This window comes from Pleurodeles waltl, chromosome 3_2, assembly GCF_031143425.1.
Source record: "Pleurodeles waltl isolate 20211129_DDA chromosome 3_2, aPleWal1.hap1.20221129, whole genome shotgun sequence".
NCBI classification, from domain to species: Eukaryota; Metazoa; Chordata; class Amphibia; order Caudata; family Salamandridae; genus Pleurodeles; species Pleurodeles waltl.
This window is the reverse complement of record NC_090441.1, coordinates 174,556,653-174,583,826: the sequence shown is the minus strand read 5'-3', so window position 1 is coordinate 174,583,826 and position 27,174 is coordinate 174,556,653. Positions and strand designations below refer to the sequence as shown.

The 27,174-nt window shown below is 45.8% G+C and overlaps 1 protein-coding gene across 1 annotated transcript in view; it reads right to left on the bottom strand.

The window, feature by feature from the left end:
- The window catches only part of CNOT9 (CCR4-NOT transcription complex subunit 9), a 110,721-nt gene that overhangs the window by 30,037 nt on the left and 53,510 nt on the right, over positions 1–27,174 (bottom strand). The window contains exons 4-7 of the mRNA XM_069227108.1: positions 22,584–22,693; positions 6,320–6,429; positions 5,287–5,385; positions 5,079–5,170 (exon numbers count right to left, since the gene is read on the bottom strand). Of these exons, the coding sequence (XP_069083209.1) occupies positions 5,079–5,170; positions 5,287–5,385; positions 6,320–6,429; positions 22,584–22,693 (411 nt within the window). The remainder of the gene's footprint in view (positions 1–5,078; positions 5,171–5,286; positions 5,386–6,319; positions 6,430–22,583; positions 22,694–27,174) is intronic.

The following is a 27,174-nucleotide window of genomic DNA, read 5'->3' as shown; positions in this document are numbered from 1 at the left end:
TAAGGGAGATTGACGCGCCATCTAGATTACCCTCTAGCACTATATATCTCCCTTCAGGGTGAGTCTGGGTGTGTGTTCCTTCCAGTGGCACCCCTGGGGCCACCCAAATAAGAACCGCCCTAGTGTATCTGGAGTTTGTGGTCCCACCAGTATGCCCGCCAGCGTACCCTCTCTAAATCTGGCGCAGTAAGATGGGTCTCCTGTAGCAGCACCACATGTAAGGGAGGCATCCATTGCCATGGTTCTCTGCAGAACTGGGTCTAGGAAAAGTGGTCCTTTTAACAGGTTGTTGGTGTTTCACCACTGCAGAGAGGGGCAAGCTTGAAAGCCAACCAACACTAGATCTTCACATTGACCCTCTGCTCGAGACCATTGGTGTGCTACATACTCCTGCAACAGAAGCATGTTTCGTCTGGCATGAGGTACTATGGCTATACATGAAGCCATCGTACCAAGGAGATGCATGACTGTCCTCACCATTACCTAGTTGAAATTGGGGAAGGAGTGCCTGGAATAATTGCATCCTGGCAGTATTTAGTTAAGCCATTCCTCGTTCCGAATTCAGAATTTCCACTAGGTATGGTTGGAGCTGAAGAGGTTAGAGGTGGGATTTTTAAGGCATTGATTGTAAAGCCTAATTCGTGAAACAGGCTTTTGACAACCAGAGTGTGTTGTTAACATCACTTGCTTCTTGCAGTCTTTGAAGTAGGGGTTTCACAGTGCGCGATCCTTGGGCTATTTTGCTGGGCACCGAAATTCTCCACTCCGAAGTTGATGGTTTCGGGCAGACGGTTGCCGATGTTCTATTGCAGAAGATTTCGGCTCCAAAGCAGAGCCCGAAGCGGGAGTGGTATGCTCCAAAGTATACTGCTCTGATGCTGTTTTCAGTGCCAAGCTGGTGCTGAGCATGTCCGAAGAGGATGGTAGTGCTGGCCATGGCCCAAAGGCAGCAGTGACCCAGCAATGCTTTTAGATCTCTCTGGGACAGGCAGTCAACCCTTTGTGGTGGTTTCCTGGGGTCGACTGGGGGAAGTACTCACAGTTGGTTATGCTGGAGGCAGATCTGGAATCTCAATTTCAGAGCCGGAGCTGTCGTCTGCTGCCGATGCCTGTGCGTGTATTTATTTGCAGATGTCCTCAAGGTCCAAACAGGTCTGGTGTATTGTTCGTGCTCCTTCAAGACGTTAAGACATCATGCTCGACAGTCACATAGATTCTTCTTCGATCTGAAGGAGCAGCAGGCCTTGCAGCTGGCCTCATTGTGTTTGGTGGGGAGAGACAGTATAGAACTGGTGGAGTATGATGGGACACTGAGGAAAGAATAAAAATAGCATACGTTCCATCACAGAGTGGACATAAGTGGAGAAGGGGCGTGGTGGCACAGCGCCCGAGTATAAAAGCAACCCTCTGAAATCCCAGGTCAGGCCGCAGTCGATGCTAGTCACCCCCACAAAGTTGAGATTGTCAAACCAAACAGAGCGAGAGGAGGACCGCAATCAAGAACAATATCAAAGGAAAGCAGGTATTAACCAAGAAAGTGAAACATTATGGTATCGAGCCGGAGCAGAAAACCTCGTATCCGATCCAGACTGTGGGGGGAGGGTGGCAGGGGGGTAAATGGAGTCAATAACCATGCGCATTATCAGCAAGCCGAGCCCAACACTAAATGACAGAATTATGCTAAGCATGTGTATCTACAACTCGAACCTTACACACATCCAAGACCCAACACTAGATGGCAGGAGTATTGCATAGTATGTGTATTTATAGCCAAACATGCCCCAACCAGAAAATTATGAAGACTGAGTGCCAAGCTTTCTTTCGGCACAGCTGACAAGAGATGCAAATAAACACTTGATATATTAATAGTGCTGAAAATGCTAGACTTCATCATGCCAACAGACCGTTAAGAGGCTGGGTTAACCATATATGTCTTATCTTATGGTGTTTTTTTAAGAAGACCATATACTGCATTGTGAAAAGGCAGATCCTAGGACTTTAGGAATAGAAGTGCAGATAGTTTTTAACGTCAGTCTGCTTCAATGTCAAACGCGTTGGCTGTAACATGATGTATGGGATTTGAGATCTTTTCGCTCAGCCTGTGTAGGGAACTGGGATTTTGTTGTAGTACCCACCACTTTTTGCCTGGTATTTTATGAAACTTTAACTGAAGTGCACTAGTGCCAACCAGGTCCCCAATGCCAGTGTTCTTTCCTCCAAAACTGTTTCCCCAACTGGCAAATCCTTTAACATCCTCTGTAAGTCCCTAGTAAATGGAACCCCTGGTACCTAGGGCCCCAGGTACTAAAGAAGTTCCCTACGAGCTACAGCATGAATTGTGCCACCCTAAGGGACCCTTCACCAAGCGCGACAGGCTGCCAAACGCAACATGGCACACAGCCTGTGTGTCATGTCCCATAACATTGCATAAAATATATGCAAGTTATCCCTACAGCAGGCCTTGGAGCCCTAAAGAAGGGTGCTTTATATCACATGTGAGGGAATATCAGCAAGAACAAATATGCCCCTACAATGGCTGTCAATTCTCGTACACAGTAAGTGACCAGGGAAGCCATTTTAAATGCATGTGTTAGACACTGGTCAATACGAGTTCCTCAGCTACATGTTGGCTTCACTGGAGACAGGGATGTTTGGTATGAAACATCTCGTATTGATGATCCCACACCAATGCCAGTGAAGGATTTGTCTTTTTTGTCTTTACATGCACCTTAAAGGTGCCCGCTGAAGCCCTACTAGCCTCTGGTGTGCTTACTGACTGGTTGCTGCCAGCCTGCCACCCAAGACGCAGTTCTGCCCCACTAGTTTTTTTTGGGGGCAGGCCGAGAAAAAAGCTTGTCCAGGAAGAGGGTGTAACACCCACATCCACAGGATGACCTGCTGATTAGCCTTCCTAAGGTGGCAAGCCAAAAAGGGCTGCCTCCTTTGAAATTCGAATCTGGCTCCCCTCACAGGAGTGTAAGCCAACCACGCTGTCCAAAGCCCATGTGGCACCTGGACAGGTGGAAAAATTAGCTAGTCAGACAGGTGTGCCACCCCCATGCTAGTACCATCCCTAGGTGGGATACTGCAAGGCGACATTTTTTCATAAGTAGCCATCTTTGTGATGGCATTCTGGTACACTGTTATGCCCACTTCAAGTGGTCATATAGGGGGTGTAATGACCCAAAGGGTCAGAAGCCCATTGGCTACTACCCTACACACTCCTAAATTCAGTATTAAAGGGGAGTCCCTGGCACCAGAGAAGCAGATAGTGATGGCATAAGACAACCAAGGACCCTAAAGAGCCATGAAAGCAGAAGAGGAGAAAAGAAGCAGCTGACCTTGTACCAACCCTGCTGGCCAGTTTGCATATCTCATCTAAAAACTGCACTAAAGTCGACTTGTCCTGCGGCTGTGTCTCCAGAAACCCGGGAGGACTGCCTGCCATCAATAAAGCCTCTTGACCTCCCGTGACCAGCAGAACTGTTCTCCAGCAAACTCCAGAAGAAGAAACTCTGAAGCCTCTGAAACCACCAAAACCCAACACCTGAAAGTCAACACTGCACCCGCCGCCTCAGACTCAAGTTGAAGTGAACCACTGGTGCCAACATGGATCCCTAGCCCTCCAGAGTCAGAGTCCATCATGGTTTTACCCCTTCTGGACTCCTTGGCGACACATGCAGCCTCGGCATGCAAGTAAGGAAAACCCAACACCTGCCTACACCTGTGCACCAGTTGCCCCTGATCCGTGGAGAAGAGGACCAAAGGTGCGTATCTGTGCCCGAGCATCCTGAGGCCCGAGCACTGCTGTTGGCTCAGCCACACTGGCTTCCTGGCCAGAGCCTGCAGCCTCTTTTTTGGAGTGACCGATCTCCATCGGAACACACTGAGCAGCCAACTTTGTTTTGCATCAGACCACCCCCTTGCAGCTGAGTGTGTACTGCTGGTACTGCCTTAACCCCTGGAGACTGGTTTTGTAAGTCGCTGTACTCCAACTGTTTGCAGAGCTTGTTTTTCCTACTATTCTTATCTATTGGTGTGGATCTTCTTGAGTAGTGTGTAATTTATTGACTAATGTGTGTAGTTGTACAAGTCTTACACTCCTCTGTGTTAAGCCTAAGGCTGCTCGACTACACTACCAATATATAGCACACTTTGGGATTGCAAAACAAAGCCCTGTTTAGTCCAGTTTTTATCCCAGTGAGCCTTTACACGTTATTCACATACCACATAAAGGTCCATCTCCTTACAGCCTGCAATACGTTGCACATAGCTGTCCGAGTTTAAAGGTGATAGACACCGGAGAAAGGCCACAGGGGAGACACAAAGGAAGTGTAGAAGAGAAGTCGCAGAGAGGTTAGGATAAAACAGAAGTAGAGATTATAAAAAATAAAAAAAAGTAAAGGTGCAAGACAGAGGAACTGAAGAACAAGCCTGAGGACAAGAAGGTATGGAAGAGGGAAGACTGGGGAGGCCAAGTGGGAGAAGACAGAGGAGACCCGAAACAAGCAGACAGCAGGAGCATTTTTTTTGGGTGGGGGGGGGGGGGGGGGAAGAGGACTGGAAGGAGAGAACAAAGGATGGATGAGAGGGAAGCCATAGGAGGAAACGAATCCTACATAGTGATAGAGTAGGCAACACTATGTATACATTTCTCAAAAATGTATGTGAATTCCTTTGGGATAAGCAGCTATATATCCCAAAGAATGCACTGGCTGAAATAAAAAGCGGAAAAAAAAAAAAAAGAAAAAGAGTGCACTGGAAAAAGGCTAGTAAAACACCAGAAATAAACAAACCTAGGATCCATAGGCAAAAGCGGAAGACAGAACTGCGCTAAAGATCTAAATTATCTTTTGTATGCTGCAAACAGAGAGTAAAGAATATTATGTTGTCAATGTGTTATGCTCTAGCTTCTCAAACATTCAAGTACTGTCCTCATTCTACCACACAATGCAAGTTACCCAGACGAGAGGGAGTTAAGACTGTAAGAGCAGGGAAGTATGGACATACTGCAAATGCAGGACACCACTGAGGCTTGTTAGTAAGAATGGAGAAACTGTTCTGCTTTTAAGGCATACCTTGGGTTATCAGAGAGACGGAGGTAGCATCGAACTACATGTTTCAGCAATCGGGCAGAAGGTTCCTTTGACAGCTGCAAGACCATTTTGCCCTACCAAGCAAAGGCAAATGTATTACTATACATTCTTGCAAAAAGACTTAACACCAATGCAAAAAAGCAATTAGCCTCTTCATTACAGTAAAATTCCCCAATGGAATAATCCTTACCAAAATCATGGCGACATGAGAAAATCTCTCATAGGTCTGACAGATGTAAGCAAGGCCTGTATCATCAAGGAGGATCTTCTGAAGAATGAAGGTGGCAACCTAAAATAAAACAGATGGATGAATGCAGATTCCATACACTGTTGAAATCAAACAGTAAATTACTTCTGGAAAACCCTGCAAGATGATTAAAGCATGTACCTTAAATTACAGGCTTGCCTAAGCCAGCAAAAATGGCACAGAACATACAAGAGGTCTGGCATAACAAACAGTGCTCAGTTTCAGCAGTGGTGTGACTGGAACCATTACCATGCACCGCTCGGAAGACAGCGGGAAAGCATGTTGCCAGGGATTCAGGTGTTCCTTGCGTCAAAGTGTAAGGCATAAGATATGTGGGAGGCATTTCTGGTATGCGGCAGCAAAGGACAAGACATAATGGCAAAATGCAAGGGTTTAAGGGACAGGAAAGGTGTGCCGTCAGTGCTACAAGGGCAAGGTACCATTTTGTATGACCTATGCCCTGAAGAATTGCACAATGTAGAAAAGTCACCATTTTTGGTGAACGTTCAAGTGTTTTGCATTTTAAAACTGTCACAGGCCTGTAATGTGGTTTGGAAGGAAGCACGGTGGACTATACTGCAGCCAGTGTGGGGTGGGACTCTGCACTTAGCAAGTAAGTTCACTTTTTCAATGCTGTATAGTAATAGTGCTCTGCTTTCGTTTCCCAAGCCGATCCGGATTAACAGGCTGAACGTTTATGTGCTTCATGTCTGCTAAGCATGTCGATCACCCTGACTCACTGATCAGTAACAGGAGCAAACATATAGAGACAGACACCTTGCGTTACTTCTTGTATGCATACTTGCACTACTGCTAAGGTGTGCACCCATTTGTTGGCACACTAACATTTTATTTCTCCCGATTTCAGACAACACAAAGTGCCATTGTGATAACACTAAGCACACAGTACAGTTTATCTATAAATAGCCAAAGAGGGACAACGTGAGCGCAGAAAGGAAGAACAGCAATGACGTACCGTCTTGGAAAGTTCGCTTCCGGACTCCATGATACGAAGGCAGAGTGGAATGATTTCAGTGGTCAGGAGAAAGTTGATGACTTCTTGCTCATCAGTTTTTACCAGTGCCCCTTTAAAAAGCAAGTACACAATTACTGAAACCTTATCGAAAAAAATATGTAAGAACCAAAGTCGCCACAAGAAAATTGATGCGTAAATTGAGTGCACTTCATGAAGAAAAAAAATAAAAATAAATAAAAAACACATGGAGGCAAATAAATCTGGAATTGTTACACTACATAAAAACTAGATGGTATCCCACACCCTACAAAAGCCAAGGTGCTTCATGTGGAACACAAGCTAGAAGGGTATGACCACCGGCTAGGAAATACCAATTTATTCAGAAGGAAATGATCTGCAAAGAATAATCAAATCTTGAAAATATTTTATAATAGGTTTACAGTGTCCTTCTGGTGACTAGTTAACACACTACTGCAGCTCACAACAGTGTCCTGCACACAATACTACAGCCCACACCACAGATCATAGGCGCACAAACAATGAAAACAGCATTCATACACACTAACGACGTCTCTGTACAATAATGTGATGTTCAATGGAGGTATTACTGAACATCAAGGACTAGCTCAGGAGGTTAGAGGCATTTGCACACAGCACTGGGGGCCTGGCTGAGGGCAACGTACATGTACTGCAAAGTATTCTAGACAGCTTTTTACATGTACAATCATCCAGAATGCTGAACACAGGTCTGTATGCATCAGGAGAAAAATACATTACAAATTGATCCAAGATTCAGATTTTAATTACACATCAAGATTTCCTCTTGTATTTGCATGTCTGAGTTGATCTCTGCTACAGTTCCAGAGAGACTATTGTCTAGAGACAAAGTGCGTTAGCTCATCCTGCTCTGCCAAAAAGAGAAGTCAATATTCATTTAAAATTTATAACCGAATTAGAAGATAGAAAGCAATTGGACTCTCCGTCTCCTTCAGTATTGTTTGTCGGGAAGGAAAAACTGAGACAAGTGGGCCAAATTTTCCATTCCCATAAGCAATCTGCAACTTATCTAGTAACGAAAAGAGAACAGATGCCCAACCCAAAAAAAAAAAAAAAAAAAAAAAACAGTATGCCTCAGTTTACAGACTGCGTACCTCAAGTGCATGCATGGAAAAGACCAGCACACCCCTTGAACTTCTTTTCATTGTTTTATTTTTACACCAATGTCTATGGTATTTGCCCAATTATTTACACCAGTATTTTACATGCACTACAGAAAAAGAAAAAAAATGTAAATGGAAAGTAAATTATGCAGCAGAAATACAAACCATATGCAATAAAGTGGATTTTTTTTGGGAAGGAGGGGTAGGTAACTACCTAAAATAATAATCACAATCCTTAACGGGGTGAATCACAGAACTCACTAAATAGAATCTGAGCTCAACTCCCTGGTAGCTATGGCACAAGGTAGACGGCTTAACCTAAAGCTAGAGGCACTGAGTGAAGTATTTAGGCAGTGACAATAAATATCCCAAACTGAATTAGAAATATTAACATTTATTAATTAAAATAACAAAAATGACAAAAATGACAAAAATCTAATAAGGGAAAGCAATGAAATTAACTGTCAATTACAGTAAATGGTCATAAAATACCATGACCTAGGTGCAATTGGACGCCGACCGTGATGGAGGGCACGATGGATATACCAACCAGGTGCATTCTGTTCAATGATGTTACCTTCTAACTTGAGCCTTTAAGTCCCAATCCACCACAGAAGTACACTAATAAAGCCCCAAAAGATTTCTGAGAACAGATGGCAGGGAAAAAAAAATAATTAAAAAAAAAAAAAAAAATCACTGGAGGGTCCAGACCAGATACAGGTGCCATTGGTCAGCCGGCAAGATGCAAGAAAAGGCCACATGTACCTTGTTGTGTCCCAGGAGGTCAACCTCATGATCCTTGGAGTCCACTTCTTTGTCCTGAGTGCAAGAGGGAGAGCAGGTCCCATCTTGTAGGAAGTTGGCTCTGTATGTGCTATTTCAAAGTAAGGAATAGCATGCACAGAGTCCAAGGGTTCCCCTTAGAAGTAAGATAGTGGCAAAAAGAGATAATACTAATGCTCTATTTTGTGGTAGTGTGGTCGAGCAGTAGGCTTATCAAAGGAGTAGTGTTAAGCATTTGTTGTACATACACACAGGCAATAAATGAGGAACACACACTCAGAGACAAATCCAGCCAATAGGTTTTGTTATAGAAAAATATCTTTTCTTAGTTTATTTTAAGAACCACAGGTTCAAATTCTACATGTAATATCTCATTTGAAAGGTATTGCAGGTAAGTACTTTAGGAACTTTGAATCATTACATTAGCATGTATACTTTTTACATAAAACACAATAAGCTGTTTTAAAAGTGGACACAGTGCAATTTTCACAGTTCCTGGGGGAGGTAAAGTATTGTTAGGTTTCACAGGTAAGTAAGTCACTTACAGGTTTCAGTTCTTGGTCCAAGGTAGCCCACCGTTGGGGGTTCAGAGCAACCCCAAAGTCACCACACCAGCAGCTCAGGGCCGGTCAGGTGCAGAGGTCAAAAAGGTGCCCAAAACACATAGGCTTCAATGGAGAGAAGGGGGTGCCCCGGTGTAGGAGGCTGGACTGGCTTGTAGTGAGTACCAAGGGGTACTTGCACCTTGCACCAGGCCCAGTTATCCCTTATTAGTGTATAGGGTGTCTAGCAGCTTAGGCTGATAGATAATGGTAGCTTAGCAGAGCAGCTTAGGCTGAACTAGGAGACGTGTGAAGCTACTACAGTACCACTTAGTGTCATATGCACAATATCATAAGAAAACAATACACAGTTATACTAAAAATAAAGGTACTTTATTTTTATGACAATATGCCAAAGTATCTTAGAGTGTACCCTCAGTGAGAGGATAGGAAATATACACAAGATATATATACACAATAGCAAAAATATGCAGTATAGTCTTAGAAAACAGTGCAAACAATGTATAGTTACAATAGGATGCAATGGGGAAACATAGGGATAGGGGCAACACAAACCATATACTCCAGAAGTGGAATGCGAACCACGAATGGACCCCAAACCTATGTGACCTTGTAGAGGGTCGCTGGGACTATTAGAAAATAGTGAGAGTTAGAAAAATAACCCTCCCCAAGACCCTGAAAAGTGAGTGCAAAGTGCACTAAAGTTCCCCTAAGGACAAAATAGTCGTGTTAGAGGAAAAATGCAAGGAAAACACAAATCAGCAATGCAACAACGATGGATTCCTGACTGAGGGTACCTGTGGAACAAGGGGACCAAGTCCAAAAGTCACAAGCAGCTCGGAGATGGGCAGATGCCCAAGAAATGCCAGCGGTTGGTGCAAAGAAGCTCTTACTAGGCTGAAGAACTGTGAATACTGCAGGAACGACAAGGGCTAGAGACTTCCCCTTTGGAGGATGGATCCCCCACGCCTTGGAGAGTCGTGCAGAAGTGTTTTCCCGCCGGATGGACGCCAACAAGCCTTGCTACATGCAAATCGTGCGTTTGGCGTTTTTGGACGCTGCTGGGGCCCAGGAGGGACCAGGAGGTCGCAAATTGGACCTGCAGAGAGAGGGGACGTCGAGCAAGACAAAGAGCCCTCACTGAAGCAGGTAGCACCCGGAGAAGTGCCAGAAACAGGCACTACGAGGATGCGTGAAACGGTGCTTGCCGAAGTTGCACAAAGGAGTCCCACGTCGCCGGAGACCAACTTAGAAAGTCGTGCAATGCAGGTTAGAGTGCCGTGGACCCAGGCTTGGCTGTGCACGAAGGATTTCCGCCGGAAGTGCACAGGGGCCGGAGTAGCTTGCAAAGTCGCGGTTCCCAGCAATGCAGCCCAGCGAGGTGAGGCAAGGACTTACCTCCACCAAACTTGGGCTGAAGAGTCACTGGACTGTGGGGGTCACTTGGACGGTGTCGCTGGATTCGAGGGACCTCGCTCGTCGTGCTGAGAGGAGACCCAAGGGACCGGTAATGCAGCTTTTTGGTGCCTGCGGTTGCAGGGGGAAGATTCCGTCGACCCACGGGAGATTTCTTCGGAGCTTCTGGTGCAGAGAGGAGGCAGACTACCCCCACAGCATGCACAAGCAGGAAAACAGTCGAGAAGGCGGCAGGATCAGCGTTACAGAGTTGCAGTAGTCGTCTTTGCTACTATGTTGCAGGTTTGCAGGCTTCCAGCGCGGTCAGCGGTCGATTCCTTATCAGAAGGTGAAGAGGGAGATGCAGAGGAACTCGGCTGAGCTCATGCATTCGTTATCTAAAGTTTCCCCAGAGACAGAGACCCTAAATAGCCAGAAAAGAGGGTTTGGCTACCTAGGAGAGAGGAAAGGCTACTAACACCTGAAGGAGCCTATCAGCAGGAGTCTCTGACGTCACCTGCTGGCCCTGGCCACTCAGAGCAGTCCAGTGTGCCAGCAGCACCTCTGTTTCCAAGATGGCAGAGGTCTGGAGCACACTGGAGGAGCTCTGGACACCTCCCAGGGGAGGTGCAGGTCAGGGGAGTGGTCACTCCCCTTTCCTTTGTCCAGTTTCGCGCCAGAGCAGGGGCTAAGGGGTCCCTGAACCGGTGTAGACTGGCTTATGCAGAATTGGGCACATCTGTGCCCAACAAAGCATTTCCAGAGGCTGGGGGAGGCTACTCCTCCCCTGCCTTCACACCATTTTCCAAAGGGAGAGGGTGTCACACCCTCTCTCAGAGGAAGTTCTTTGTTCTGCCATCCTGGGCCAGGCCTGGCTGGACCCCAGGAGGGCAGCTGCCTGTCTGAGGGGTTGGCAGCAGCAGCAGCTGCAGTGAAACCCCAGGAAGGGCAGTCTGGCAGTACCAGGGTCTGTGCTACAGACCACTGGGATCATGGAATTGTACCAACAATGCCAGGATGGCATAGAGGGGGCAATTCCATGATCATAGACATGTTACATGGCCATATTCGGAGTTACCATGGTGAAGCTACATATAGGTAGTGACCTATATGTAGTGCACGCGTGTAATGGTGTCCCCGCACTCACAAAGTTCAGTGAATTGGCTCTGAACAATGTGGGGGTACCTTGGCTAGTGCCAGGGTGCCCTCACACTAAGTAACTTTGCACCTAACCTTTACCAGGTAAAGGTTAGACATATAGGTGACTTATAAGTTACTTAAGTGCAGTGTAAAATGGCTGTGAAATAACGTGGACGTTATTTCACTCAGGCTGCAGTGGCAGGCCTGTGTAAGAATTGTCAGAGCTCCCTATGGGTGGCAAAAGAAATGCTGCAGCCCATAGGGATCTCCTGGAACCCCAATACCCTGGGTACCTCAGTACCATATACTAGGGAATTATAAGGGTGTTCCAGTAAGCCAATGTAAATTGGTAAAAATGGTCACTAGCCTGTCAGTGACAATTTGGAAAGAAATGAGAGAGCATAACCACGGAGGTTCTGATTAGCAGAGCCTCAGTGAGACAGTTAGGCACCACACAGGGAACATATACATGCACACCTATGAGCACTGGGGCCCTGTGTGACAGGGTCCCAGTGACACATACATATAGGCCACAAACCTATGAGCACTGGGGTCCTGACTAGCAGGATCCCAGTGACACATAACAACCATACTGAAAACATGGTGTTTTCACTATGAGCACTGAGGCCTGGCTATCAGGATCCCAGTGAGACAGTGAAAACAGTGACAAACACCCTGACATACACTCACAAACAGGCCAAAAGTGGGGGTAACAAGGCTAGAAAGAGGCTACCTTCTCACACCCGGTTCCAGTCTGCCAGCAGGTAAGTACACGCGTCTTCGGAGGGCAGACCAGGGGGGTTTTGTAGGGCACCGGGGGGGACACAAGTCAGCACAAAAAGTACACCCTCAGCAGCGTGGGGGCGGCCGGGTGCAGTGTGCAAACACGCGTCGGGTTTTCAATGGTTTCCTATGAGAGACCAAGGGGTCTCTTCAGCGATGCAGGCAGGCAAGGGGGGGGGGGGGGGGGGGCTCCTCGGGGTAGCCACCACCTGGGCAAGGGAGAGGGCCTCCTGGGGGTCACTCCTGCACAGGAATTCCGTTCCTTTAGGTGCTGGGGGCTGCGGGTGCAGGGTCTTTTCCAGCCGTCGGGAAATGGAGTTCAGGCAGTCGCGGTCAGGGGGAGCCTCGGGATTCCCTCTGCAGGCATCGCTGTGGGGGCTCAGGGGGGACAACTTTGGTTACTCACAGTCTTGGAGTCGCCGGAGGGTCCTCCCTGAGGTGTTGGTTCTCCACCAGTCGAGTCGGGGTCGCTGGGTGCAGTGTTGCAAGTCTCACGCTTCTTGCGAGGAGTTGCAGGGGTCTTTAAATCTGCTCCTTGAAACAAAGTTGCAGTTCTTGTGGAGCAGTGCCGCTGTCCTCGGGAGTTTCTTGTCTTTCTTGAAGCAGGGCAGTCCTCCGAGGATTCAGAGGTCGCTGGTCCCTTGGAAAGCGTCGCTGGAGCAGGTTTCTTTGGAAGGCAGGAGACAGGCCGGTAAGTCTGGGGCCAAAGCAGTTGGTGTCTTCTGTTCTTCCTCTTCAGGGGTTTTTCAGCTCAGCAGTCGTCTTCTTCTTGTAGTTTCAGGAATCTCAAGTTTTAGGTTCAGGGAAGCCCTTAAATACAAAATTTAAGGGCGTGTTTAGGTCTGGGGGGTTAGTAGCCAATGGCTACTAGCCCTGAGGGTGAGTACACCCTCTTTGTGCCTCCTCCCAAGGGGAGGGGGGTCACATCCCTAATCCTATTGGGGGAATCCTCCATCTGCAAGATGGAGGATTTCTAAAAGTTAGAGTCACTTCAGCTCAGGACACCTTAGGGGCTGTCCTGACTGGTCAGTGACTCCTCCTTGTTTTTCTCATTATTTTCTCCGGCCTTGCCGCCAAAAGTGGGGGCCGTGGCCGGAGGGGCGGGCAACTCCACTAGCTGGAGTGTCCTGCGGTGCTGGCACAAAGGGGTGAGCATTTGAGGCTCACCGCCAGGTGTGACAGCTCCTGCCTGGGGGAGGTGTTAGCATCTCCACCCAGTGCAGGCTTTGTTACTGGCCTCAGAGTGACAAAGGCACTCTCCCCATGGGGCCAGCAACATGTCTCGGTTGTGGCAGGCTGCTGGAACCAGTCAGCCTACACAGATAGTCGGTTAAGGTTTCAGGGGGCACCTCTAAGGTGCCCTCTGGGGTGTAGTTTACAATAAAATGTACACTGGCATCAGTGTGCATGTTTGATACCAAACTTCCCAGTTTTCAGTGTAGCCATTATGGTGCTGTGGAGTTCGTGTAAAACAGACTCCCAGACCATATACTCTTATGGCTACCCTGCACTTACAATGTCTAAGGTATTGCTTAGACACTGTAGGGGCACAGTGCTCATGCACTGGTGCCCTCACCTATGGTATAGTGCACCCTGCCATAGGGCTGTAAGGCCTACTAGAGGGGTGACTTATCTATACCTGCATAGGCAGTGAGAGGCTGGCATGGCACCCTGAGGGGAGTGCCATGTCGACTTACTCGTTTTGTTCTCACCAGCACACACAAGCTGGCAAGCAGTGTGTTTGTGCTGAGTGAGGGGTCTCCAGGGTGGCATAAGACATGCTGCAGCCCTTAGACCTTCCTTGGCATCAGGGCCCTTGGTACCAGGGGTACCACTTACAAGGGACTTATCTGGATGCCAGGGTGTGCCAATTGTGGAATCAAAAGTACAGGTTAGGGAAAGAACAGTGGTGCTGGGGCCTGGTTAGCAGGCCTCAGCACACTTTCAATTCAAAACATAGCATCAGCAAAGGCAAAAAGTCAGGGGGTAACCATGCCAAGGAGGCATTTCCTTACACATCTTCTATGCTCTCTTCAGGTTGTAGACAGCAGGTTCAATCTTCTTCTGATCTTCCACATATCCAGGAGCGTACTGGACTGGGTGCCTGGCTATGCCACATTTATGCTAGGCCTGTGGGCGGGAATGACCCCCGAGGATGCCCTAACCAATGGGGGGTAAATGTTCCTGGGGCTAGCCCTACCCATTTCCTGCATTTTCAAGATGGCTGCATTCTCAAGAGGGCTGAAGTTTTCGGCCACAGTAAACATGGGCCCAGAGGGCTGGGGGTGTGTACTATGGTAAACTCTAATGTACCCCAATATCCAACACCAGAATCCAGATTTCGGCAGTCCCTACACACACACCCCTACCCCTAAACTCAGGCAGATGACTGGCTGCTGAAACCTCAGCTTTGTTCTTCCAGACAGTGGATAAACAATTGTTGTGGCATCGTTTCCCTCCTCTGAAGTGTGCTCCAAATGTCATATGAAAAAAACCCAGCAAGGGGGCAAAACGCAGATTTAACTTCAGGCACTTCATCTTTCCAAAATATTTATCACAGATCCAACTTCATTGGTTTATTGTGCTTGTAATAAATATTCCTAAAAGCCTAAATTTTACATTTGTAGCCCTTTCCCAGGCTGAGATAACATTTATTAAACTTAAAGTTGTATCCCAACGCTCTCATATGGAGTATCCAACCTTGCTACAGTGAATATAACGTTTAGGGCTTATTACACTTTTAAATACTATCCTTTATGGGCAACAAGCCCTATTTAGGAGTGACTTAATATTTAAAAGGAAGGTTTAGGCCTCTCAAACTGGATTATTTTGACAGTTTAAATTTGTAGTTAAAACCTGCAGTCATTTTTACATTGTCACTGTATTGGATGTGAATGGATGCAGCAGTCCACTTCTGACATTTAAATTGCAGACCATGGGCATCCCTTGGTACCATATACTTGGGACTTAAGGGTAAGTTAAAAATGCCAATGACCTATATACCAATTGAACTATTGTAAAGAAATGGCTCCCTGTTGCAGTTACCCCCCACTTTTTGCCTGATGCTGATTTGACTGAGAAGTGTGCTGGGACCCTGCTAACCAGGCCTTCACACCTCCCCCCTGCAGGAACTGTAACACCTAGCAGTGAGCTTCAAAGGCTCAAGTTTCGTGTTACAATGCCCCAGGGCACTCCAGCTAGTGGAGATGCCCGCCCCCTGGACACAGCCCCCACTTTTGGCAGCAAGTCCAGGAGAGATCATGAGAAAAACAAGGAGGCGTCACTGGCCAGTCAGGAGAGCCCCTAAGGTGTCCTGAGCTGAGGTGACTGACTTTTAGAAATCTTGCAGATGGAGGATTCCCCCAATAGGAATAGGGATGTGCCACCCTCCCCTCAGGCAGGAGGCACAAAGAGGGTGTAGCCACCCTAAAGGACAATAGCCATTGGCTACTGCCCTCCCCGACCTAAACACACCCCTAAATTCAGTATTTAGGGGCTCCACAAAACCTAGGAACTCAGATTCCTGCAACCTAAGAAGAAGAGGACTGCTGAGCTGAAAAACCCTGCAGAGAAGACGGAGACACCAACTGCTTTGGCCCCAGCTCTACCGGCCTGTCTCCCCCCTTCGGAAGAAAACTGCTCCAGCGACGCTTTCCCCAGGACCAGCGACCTCTGAATCCTCAGAGGACTACCCTGCTCTAAAAGGACCAAGAAACTCCCGAGAACAGCGGCCCTGTTCACCCAAGACTGCAACTTTGTTTCCAAAGGAGCAACTGAAAGACAAACCGCGTTTCCCGCCAGAAGCGTGAGACTTGCATCTCTGCACCCGACGCCCCCGGCTCGACTTGTGGAGAAACAACACTTCAGGGAGGACTCCCCGGCGACTACGAGACCGTGAGTAGCCAGAGGCGGGAAATGTATGAATTCTATGCAATAACCATGTTGGATAATGGCTAGGACCCATGCATCCGTAGTTGTGTGTGTCCAGTTTTGGTAGTATGCAGTAAGTCGCCCCCGTCTCCAGAAGATTGAGAGTTTGCCCTCTTTCTTACTGCTCCTACAACCACTGAGTCTGGTGTAAGTTGCTAGGTTATAAACACAGGCTCCGTTGGGGGAGGCGTGTATTTTTTCTCCACCCTAGGCGTGATACCCCTTCCTTTAACTGGCTCCTGGAATACCTGTTTAGCTACCCATGACCGCGACTGCCTGACTCTCAGATCCAGACGCCTGGAAAAGACCCTGCACCCGCAGCCCCCAGGACCTGAAGGATCGGAACTCCAGTGCAGGAGTGACCCCAGGAGGCCCTCTCCCTTGCCTAGGTGGTTGCTACCCTGAGGAGCCCCCTCCCCCACTGCCTACATCGCTGAAGAGACCCTTGGTCTCCCATTGATTCCTATTACAAACCCGACGCTTGTTTGCACACTGCACCCGGCCGCCCCCGTGCTGCTGAGGATGTACTTTCTGTGTGGACTTGTGTCCACCCCGGTGCCCTACAAAACCCCTCTGGTCTGCCCTCCGAAGACGCGGGTACTTACCTGCTGGCAGACTGGAACCGGGGCACCCCCTTCTCCATTGAAGCCTATGTGTTTTGGGCACCACTTTGAACTCTGCACCTGACCGGCCCTGAGCTGCTGGTGTGCTAACTTTGGGGTTGCTCTGAACCCCCAACGGTGGGCTACCTTGGACCCAAACTTGAACCCTGTAGGTGGTTTACTTACCTGCAAGAACTAACAATTACTTACCTCCCCTAGGAACTGTGAAAATTGCACTGTGTCTAGTTTTAAAATAGCTATATGTGTTTTATTGAAAAAGTATATATGCTATTGTGATTATTCAAAGTTCCTAAAGTACTTACCTGCAATACATTTCATGCAAATTATTACATGTAGAATTTGAACCTGTGGTTCTTAAAATAAACTAAGAAAATATATTTTTCTATACAAAAACCTACTGGCCTGGAATTGTCTGAGTGTGTGTTCCTCATTTATGGTCTGTGTGTATGTACAACAAATGCTTAACACTACTCCTTTGATAAGCCTACTGCTCGACCACACTACCACAAAATAGAGCATTAGTATTATCTCTTTTTGCCACTATCTTACCTCTAAGGGGAACCCTTGGACTCTGTGCATACTATTCCTTACTTTGAAATAGTGCATACAGAGCCAACTTCCTACAATATATATATATGATTCACATGCTGTGCATTATCCTGCCATCTAGTGTTGGGCTCAGAGTGTTACAAGTTGTTTTTCTTCGAAGAAGTCTTCGAGTCACGAGACCGAGGGACTCCTTCCTTTCGGCTCCATTGCGCAGGGCGTCGACTCCATCTTAGATGGTTTTCCCCGCGGAGGGTGAGGTAGGAGTTGAGTATACTAGATGTGCCCATGCAATGGAGTAGGTGTGTATGTACATAATGTGTATTAAAATAATATTTATTTACAAATTTACAATTCTTATTCAACTAACAATGGCTACAGGCTCCCGGGGAGGTGGGAGGGCTCATGTGAATCTGCAGCATCTCATGCCATGAACAGATGTACACTGGGTAAGTGCCATTTTCCGTTCGGTGGCATGTGTAGCTGCAGATACACATGCTGTGCATAGACTAATAAGCAGTAACCGCCCCTAAAAAGCAGTGGCTTAGCCAGTAGGAGTTGAAGTTGTTTGAAATAATGTTCTTAATACAGCCTGTCCTACTGTGGCTTGCTGTGTTCTTAGCACATCTACACAGTAATGCTTCGTGAATGTATGAGGCGTAGACCAGGTGGCTGCCTTACAAATTTCAGTCATAGGTATATTCCCCAGAAAAGCCATTGTGGCGCCTTTTTTCCTAGTGGAATGCGCTTTTGGTGTAATAGGTAGATCTCTTTTTGCTTTGATATAGCAAGTTTGAATACATTTAACTATCCATCTGGCAATACCTTGTTTGGATATAGGATTACCTGCATGAGGTTTTTGGAAGGCTACAAACAATTGTTTTGTTTTACAAAATTGTTTTGTCCTGTCAATGTAATACATTAGTGCTCTTTTTATGCCTAATGTATGTAAGGCTCTTTCGGCTACTGAGTCTGGTTGTGGAAAGAAGACTGGGAGTTCCACTGTTTGGTTTAGGTGGAATGGTGATATGACCTTTGGTAGGAATTTGGGATTTGTACGGAGAACCACTTTATGTTTATGTATTTGTATAAAGGGTTCTTGTATAGTAAATGGTTGTATTTCACTTACTCCAAGTGATGTGATAGCTATTAGAAAGGTCACTTTCCAAGTTAAGTATTGCATCTCACAAGAGTGCATGGGTTCGAATGGTGGTCCCATGAGTCGTGTTAATACAATATTAAGGTTCCATAAAGGTACTGGTGGTGGTCTTGGGGTTATGATTCTTTTCAGTCCCTCCATAAATGCTTTGATGACTGGGATTCTAAAAAGCGATGTTGAATGTGTAATCTGGAGATAGGCAGATATTGCTGGAAGATGTATTTTGATTGAAGAGAATGCTAAGTTAGACTTTTGTAAGTGTAATAAGTAGCCTACAATGTCCTTTGCGGAAGCATGTACTTGTTGAATTTGATTAGTGTGGCAGTAGTAAACAAATCTTTTCCATTTGTTTGCGTAACAATGTCTTGTAGTGGGTTTTCTAGCTTGTTTAATGACCTCCATACATTCTTGTGTAAGGTCTAAATGTCCAAATTCTAAGACTTCATGAGCCAGATTGCTAGATTGAGCGATGCTGGATTCGGGTGTCTGATCTGTTGTTTGTGTTGCATTAACAGATCTGGCCTGTTTGGTAATTTGATGTGAGGTGCTACTGATAAGTCTAGCAGTGTTGTGTACCACGGTTGGCGAGCCCAGGTTGGTGCTATAAGTATTAGTTTGAGTTTGTTTTGACTTAGTTTGTTTACCAGATAAGGAATGAGTGGGAGAGGGGGAAAAGCGTAAGCAAATATCCCTGACCAACTGATCCATAACACATTGCCCTTGGACTGAGGGTGTGGGTACCTGGATGCGAAGTTTTGGCATTTCGCGTTTTCTTTTGTTGCAAATAGGTCTATTTGTGGTGTTCCCCAGCGTAGAAAGTAATCTTGTAGGATCTGGGGATGAATTTCCCCATTCGTGTGTTTGTTGGTGATCTCGACTGAGATTGTCGGCCAACTGGTTCTGAATGCCTGGGATGTATTGTGCTATTAGGCAAATGTGATTGTGAATTGCCCAATGCCAAATTTTCTGTGCTAAGAGACACAGTTGTGACAAGTGTGTCCCTCCTTGTTTGTTGAGGTAATACATTGTCATCATGTTGTCGGTTTTGACAAGAATGTGTTTGTGGGCTATCAGTGGATGAAATGCTTTTAATGCTAGAAACACTGCCAACAGTTCTAAATGATTTGTGCGCAGTTGTTTTTGTGAATTGTGCCATTGTCCCTGTATGCTGTGCTGGTTGAGGTGTGCTCCCCACCCAATCATGGAAGCATCTGTTGTGATCACGTCTTGAGGCACTGGGTCCTGGAATGGCCGCCCTTGGTTTAAATTTATAGGGTTCCACCACTGAAGCGAGAAGTGTCTCTGGCGGTCTACCAACACTAGATCTTGGAGTTGACCCTGTGCTTGTGTCCATTGTTTTGCTAGGCACTGTTGTAAGGGCCGCATGTGTAATCTTGCGTTTGGGACAATGGCTATGCATGAAGACATCATGCCCAGAAGTTTCATTACAAACCTTACTTGGTAGTGTTGGTTTGGCTGTATGTTTAATGTTATATTTTGTAACGCTTGTACCCTTTGTGGACTTGGAGTGGCAATCGCTTTTTGTGTGTTGAGTGTTGCTCCCAAGTGTTGTATTTGGGATGGCTGTAGATGTGATTTTTGGTAATTTATAGAAAATCCTAGGTTGTGTAGAGTTTCTATAACGTATTGCGTGTGAAGAAGACACTGTTGTTGAGTGCTGGTTTTTATTAACCAGTCGTCTAAGTATGGGAATACGTGCATGTGCCGTCTCCTTATACGAGCGACTACTACTGCAAGGCATTTTGTGAATACCCTTGGTGATGTTCTTTTCCCGAACTGTAACACTTTGAATTGATAGCGCACGCCGTGTATTACAAACCTAAAGTATTTTCTGTGAGAAGGATGTATGGGTATGTGAAAGTATGCATCCTTGAGATATAACGTTGACATGTAGTCCTTTTCTTTTAGTAAGGGAACCACGTCTTGAAGTGTTACCATGTGGAAGTGATCCGACTTGATGAAGAGATTCAGCGTTCTGAGGTCTAATATGGGTCTTAACGTTTTGTCTTTCTTTGGAATTAGGAAATATAGTGAGTAGACACCTGTTCCTTTCTGATGGTTGGGTACTAACTCTATCGCTTGTTTTTGTAGCAATGCTTGGACCTCTAGTGGTAACAAGTCTAAGTGTTGTTTGGACATATTGTGTGTCCTTGGGGGCACATCTGGCGGGAAATGTAGGAATTCTATGCAATAACCATGTTGGATAATGGCTAGGACCCATGCATCCGTAGTTGTGTGTGTCCAGTTTTGGTAGTATGCAGTAAGTCGCCCCCGTCTCCAGAAGATTGAGAGTTTGCCCTCTTTCTTACTGCTCCTACAACCACTGAGTCTGGTGTAAGTTGCTGGGTTATAAACACAGGCTCCGTTGGGGGAGGCGTGTATTTTTTCTCCACCCTAGGCGTGATACCCCTTCCTTTAACTGGCTCCTGGAATACCTGTTTAGCGTGCTTGAGCATGCCCGGGAGCATTGGCAGACTCTGGTAGGATGTGTGGGTGGATGCCAAGGTGTTGAACAGGAAATGATCCTCTATTGGCTCTGAATGCATTGCTACATTGTGGAACGTAGCTGCCCTTGATAGTACCTGTGTATATGCAGTACTGTCCTCTGGAGGTGACTGCCTTGTTGGGTAACAATCTGGGCTGTTGTCTGATACAGGAGCATCATATAAGTCCCATGCATCCGGATCATCCTGTGTCATCCCTGTATGCGTAGGTGACTGCATTGGAGGTGTTGTTACCAGGGACAGCTGTGGTGAGTGTAGTGGGGAAGGTTGTGGCGAAAACCTCGGTGGTGGGGTTTTATCTCTGGACACTTTTGCCTTTGGCTGCATTTCTGACTCTTGAAATGCCAGTTTTCTTTTGGTTTTGATTGGAGGAAGAGTTTGTATTTTTCCAGTCTCTTTCTGGATATGCAACCTCCTTTGCGTACAGTCTGATTCCCCCATACTTATTTCCTGCTCAAATCTGTGTTTTTCATGCATTTGGCTCGAAAGTCCTTGCTCTTTTGTGTAAGAGCTTCTTTTCGGCTCCAAAGCCGCTTTTTTCGGTACCGATGCTTCTGAGAAAGTCTTTTTCGGTTCCGACATTACTTTTCTCACCTTGGGTGAGTCGAACTCTCGGTGCAGAGATCGTTCGGTGCCTGAATCTCGACCGGAGTCGGATGTCTTCGGCAATTCTTTGGCCTTTTTCGGTGCCGATGTTTGGTCACCTTCTTTTCGATGGGCCAAGCCATGAGCTGCTGGCGGTGGCATCCCCTTGGCCTTTACGATTTTTGTGTGAGTTTTGGACGGGGCAGTTTTACTCACTGTTTTCTGCACCGTCGTGGGTCGTTCGCTTTCGGATTTGTCAGAGTCCGTCCCCTGGATGGAAATTCTTTCCTCCTCTTCGGCATCGAGTTGTTCTCTCTGTGTCTACGCCATTTGAAGTCTTCTCGCTCTTCGATCACGTACGGTCTTTTTTGATCGAAACGCCCGACAGGCCTCACAAGTATCCTCCCTGTGTTCTGGTGATAAACCCAGATTACAGACCAAGTGTTGGTCTGTATAGGGATACTTCGAGTGGCACTTCGGACAGAAGCGGAAGGGGGTCCAGTCCATTAGTTTCGTCGATGGATGCGGTCGGGCAGACCAGGCCCCGCTGAAGAGCGGAAGCCCCGAAGGGCCCCCGTAGCGCTTCTGTCAGTGTCGATACGCTAACACTAAACCGGTACCGAGCGCGAACAATACGTCAAATTTTCTATATTTAGCTAACTTTCCTGATTTGAAATACAGAGCGAAGAGGAACACGTCCGAACCCGATGGTGGAAAGAAAACAATCTAAGATGGAGTCGACGCCGATGCGCAATGGAGCCGAAAGGGAGGAGTCCCTCGGTCTTGTGACTCGAAAAGACTTCTTCGAAGAAAAACAACTTGTAACACTCTGAGCCCGTCACTAGATGGCAGGATAATGCACAGCATGTGTATCTGCAGCTACACATGCCACCGAACATATTATATATATATATATATATATATATATATATATATATATATATATATATATATATATAAATAAAACTACTGTTCCAAGTAAGAAGATAGTGAGGATTACAGAAGGAAAATGCCCAGACACAACTTTTCAATTATCAAATTACAAGTCACCAGCAACTACACTATTACTTACCAATTACCCCGAGGCTAGTAAGCCGCAAGTATTCGAAAGGCCGGGTCTTACTGACTGTGTGCAAGAACGGATACAGGAAGAGAGGGATGTGGGCAGCAAGAAACGCTGATCTGAAAGAAAAAGACAAGAGTATAAGGCCAATGCAGTAATGTGCCACATTTTACTCAACCCGTGGAGGGCAAATTCTTACTATGGCAGTAACAGCAAATGTTCAGTTCGGATAAGTGCACAGGGATAAAGTGGTGGAAAGTTAGGCCAGCCCATAAGGCATCAATAAAGAAACTATTGTCTGAGCAGTAGTTTAGCCTTCAGCTACAGAATATCACATTTCCAGTGCACAAATGGAAAGAGCCATGCTAATTACAGAATCCTCACACTCAAGATCCTTTGGCTGAATGGCTGTGTCCTAATAGTGTGTCTTGGCCACCAAGTGTCTAAATCAAGTTCATTTGACTAAATGCTTGCAAGGAGTCTAGACATGAATGTTGCAGTGATTCCTTAAACTAAACAACAAAACTGAGATTTGATAGTAGGTAATAACATTATGAAATGGCAAGATAAACTGTTGCCTGCAACCAGGGAAGTAAGAGGCTCCGACCCTGGGAATAAAAGTTAAATCCTGAGGAGCATTGCTTGAGAAAGATATCTCTATTAAAGCCCAGGTTCATGCGATCTCCTCAGCAAATTTTCACTAAGAATTCTGGGAAAAGTCCTTCCCTTGCTGCTACTCTGTCTTGATTTTCAGATAATTCTGGCATGTGCTCTATGAACAACTGTTTATTGTTACAATCTTTATCTGTGATTACCTGAATTCTCCTTAGCTAAAACGCAGAGAATACATAACTTTGCAGTATGAAAAGCATGCCACATATAAAAATGTGGGCAGGTGTCTTAAACAATAACTCACCTTCACTGGCCCCCCATCAGAAAGAATCTCTTTCAAAACATTTGGATCAATGTAAGATTTTCTATGAAGCAAAAAAAAATCTACTCTTTGATCTTTTCATTATTCATCCCTGCAAGAATTCTAGGTTTTCATTTGCTGCTTTCATTCTCCAATCCATGTTTTAAACATCCAGGTTGGGGCTCACTTTTCGTTTACTTGGCCCTCAACTCTGGACTGATCATCCAATGTGGTTAAGGAAAAATCGATTCACACCTTGCATTTTGAGAAGTCTCACAACTGACTATTCTATTTTACCTATCTTCCCCTTCTAGCTGTTTTTAAACAGCTGTGATGCTTTTATAGTTGGCCTGTTCCACAGCACAAAGACACCTAGGTTGGTGAAGGACTCCTTCATGAAAGTAAGTCAAGCAAGAACAATCATCCCAGCATCAAAATCTTCAAAGGCACTGCCGCCCGCTATTGTAACAAATTCCCCTCTCCCACTGTAGTGACTGGACACCTCCTCATATAAAACTCTGCTAGGGTTCTGACACTCTAAACAAACTTAGCCATACAATGCACCAAACCAAGGAATGAAATCAGCCAGAAGCTGGAAAACCACATCACTGCGAAGTACACAAGTCTAGTTCTGTCTACAACATATCAATTTGATGTGCATGAGACTATGAGACAACGTAGCTCTTTACCACAGCACACGAGGAATTCAACGTCATGACGATAAAAACAAAGGAAAAACAAAAAACAAGAACACCCCCAACATCTTGGTGAGGACAATGCTACTACTACACACTGCTAATCTTGTTTACGTCAAAAGCTTCCAGCTAAGTGTCTGCTGCTGAACCCTAATGTAAGAGTACAATGATTACATATGTTAGTTCAGCAGGCCTGCTTCCTAAGACGACGTGCAAATACCAATTCAAGTGCTTCCCAAGCAGTGTGACTTCTCATACAACAGATCACCACAAACTTTACTCCGCTCGATGTGCTAGTGAATTATGGATGCAGCAGAGCACAACCGACAGACATACGGTACTCTCCAAATCTGAAACCACCATGTTACTTTGAAACCATTAACATGAGAAAGTGTTGGGAGATGGAGATAATTGGGATTTCACTTGATTCAACCTGTCTGCCGGCAGTCCTTCTACATACAGTCTCCTAGAAAAACTAAAAGTACAGGTAGAGGCAGCAGTCTGAAAGAGTATTCTGGCATTTACTTGCAGGACATTTAATATGAGCCACAGATACTGGGGCAGTTATGCTGAAGAAGGGAAGTGTTACAGGCCTATGACTGCAGTTAAAGCCAGGTCACTGGGCTACTGAATGTTAAAAATGACCACTGGCTACATCAATGTCAGTTTAAGACAAAAGAGCAAATAAATGTGCTTACATCTGAAATAGTCCTGGGTTCAGGAAAAGGCCCATGGCAGAATTGAGGCAGACTGTTTGTCAAAGCTAGCATCAGTGGAATAATTAACTTCTGTCACCTTGGTTGTGCGTGCCCTTTTAAAAATATTTTCCAGCATCTGATCAACCTGCATTCGCAAGAGGTGCTCCCCGACGAAGGGCAGGTTGTGGTGATGCTGTTGAACGTACGGCTTGAAGACAGACATGCAGCCAAGCATAACATCTAAGGAGGACACTTCAATGTATGCCACGCACTGCAGTATCAGCTGGTCAGTTTCTTGTACTGATCTGGGAGATGGCGGAGAAGCTACTCTATCTCGTCCCAGTGGCCATGGTCTTATCTGGAGAGCAATCCAATGGAATTGCTGGATATTCTACAGCGAGATGGCGACTGGGCAGCAACCAACTTGCCGGCATGTACATTTTTGTGCTATCTTGTGCAGGTCTGTCACCACTGCTCTGGGCATTCCCATGTTTGCGGGCTGTATGTATTACTAGAGTGTCCATTCTAATTGGTACTGCAGGGTTTTTTTGGGATCAGAAGGCAAGGCAGGGAGCCTTGTCGTGCTCCGAGGAAAGAGGTTACAGAATTGATGGAGGTCTGTCCAGAGATACTCCACACAACACTGTGGACAGTACTGAAAGGATGTCCTTTACATTACAGAGGACACATTCTCAAAGAGGAAGACTGAATTAATTGAGTGGAATCTGGCATGATTTCACCAATCTGAACGGAAGAACCAAAGAGAACATTAAACAATCAACACCATGAGGCGTTGACCTGGAGCTCAGTGGATATTCAACCGAGCCGGACGGCCTATCAGAAAAATCTAACAATGGAGCCAATGCCCATTAGCACTAATAGGGAGGAATCACTTTATGTCATGACAAAACACTTCTTCCAAAAAAAAAAAAAAAAAAAAAGTACGTTTCACCTATTCGAGCCAAACACTACATGACAGCAGTATGCAGAATATGTGAATCTACAGCACTACATGCCACAAACATGCTGGCAAGAAAAGCAACATATTCCTTTTAAATTAACACAAAGCAATCTAAAACAAAACAAATTATTGGGTCTACCAGACACTAATTTTTCCTAAATACTGGTCTGTTAGCTATCATCTCAGCATAATCTCAACCATCTCTTCCATATTAACACAACGCACATTACACTGATGACTGGGCACAGACCTTATAGCTACATTTCTATCACTGGCTTGTACAGAGAGCTTACATCAAGGCAGCCCACAGTGAGTACAACACCATTTTGATCAAGGCTTTCTTTCAAGAAAGTGAATGCCAAGCATTATCCAAACAGCTCCAGGTGTACAGGGAGTGCAGAATTATTAGGCAAGTTGTATTTTTGAGGATTAATTTTATTATTGAACAACAACCATGTTCTCAATGAACCCAAAAAACTCATTAATATCAAAGCTGAATATTTTTGGAAGTAGTTTGTAGTTTGTTTTTAGTTTTAGCTATGTTAGGGGAATATCTGTGTGTGCAGGTGACTATTACTGTGCATGTTAGGGGAATATCTGTGTGTGCAGGTGACTATTACTGTGCATAATTATTAGGCAACTTAACAAAAAAAAATATATACCCATTTCAATTATTTATTATTACCAGTGAAACCAATATAACATCTCAACATTCACAAATATACATTTCTGACATTCAAAAACAAAACAAAAACAAATCAGTGACCAATATAGCCACCTTTCTTTGCAAGGACACTCAAAAGCCTGCCATCCATGGATTCTGTCAGTGTTTTGATCTGTTCACCATCAACATTGCGTGCAGCAGCAACCACAGCCTCCCAGACACTGTTCAGAGAGGTGTACTGTTTTCCCTCCTTGTAAATCTCACATTTGATGATGGACCACAGGTTCTCAATGGGGTTCAGATCAGGTGAACAAGGAGGCCATGTCATTAGATTTCCTTCTTTTATACCCTTTCTTGCCAGCCACGCTGTGGAGTACTTGAACGCGTGTGATGGAGCATTGTCCTGCATGAAAACCATGTTTTTCTTGAAGGATGCAGACTTCTTCCTGTACCACTGCTTGAAGAAGGTGTCTTCCAGGAACTGGCAGTAGGACTGGGAGTTGAGCTTGACTCCATCCTCAACCCGAAAAGGCCCCACAAGCTCATCTTTGATGATACCAGCCCAAACCAGTACTCCACCTCCACCTTGCTGGCGTCTGAGTCGGACTGGAGCTCTCTGCCCTTTACCAATCCAGCCACGGGCCCATCCATCTGGCCCATCAAGACTCA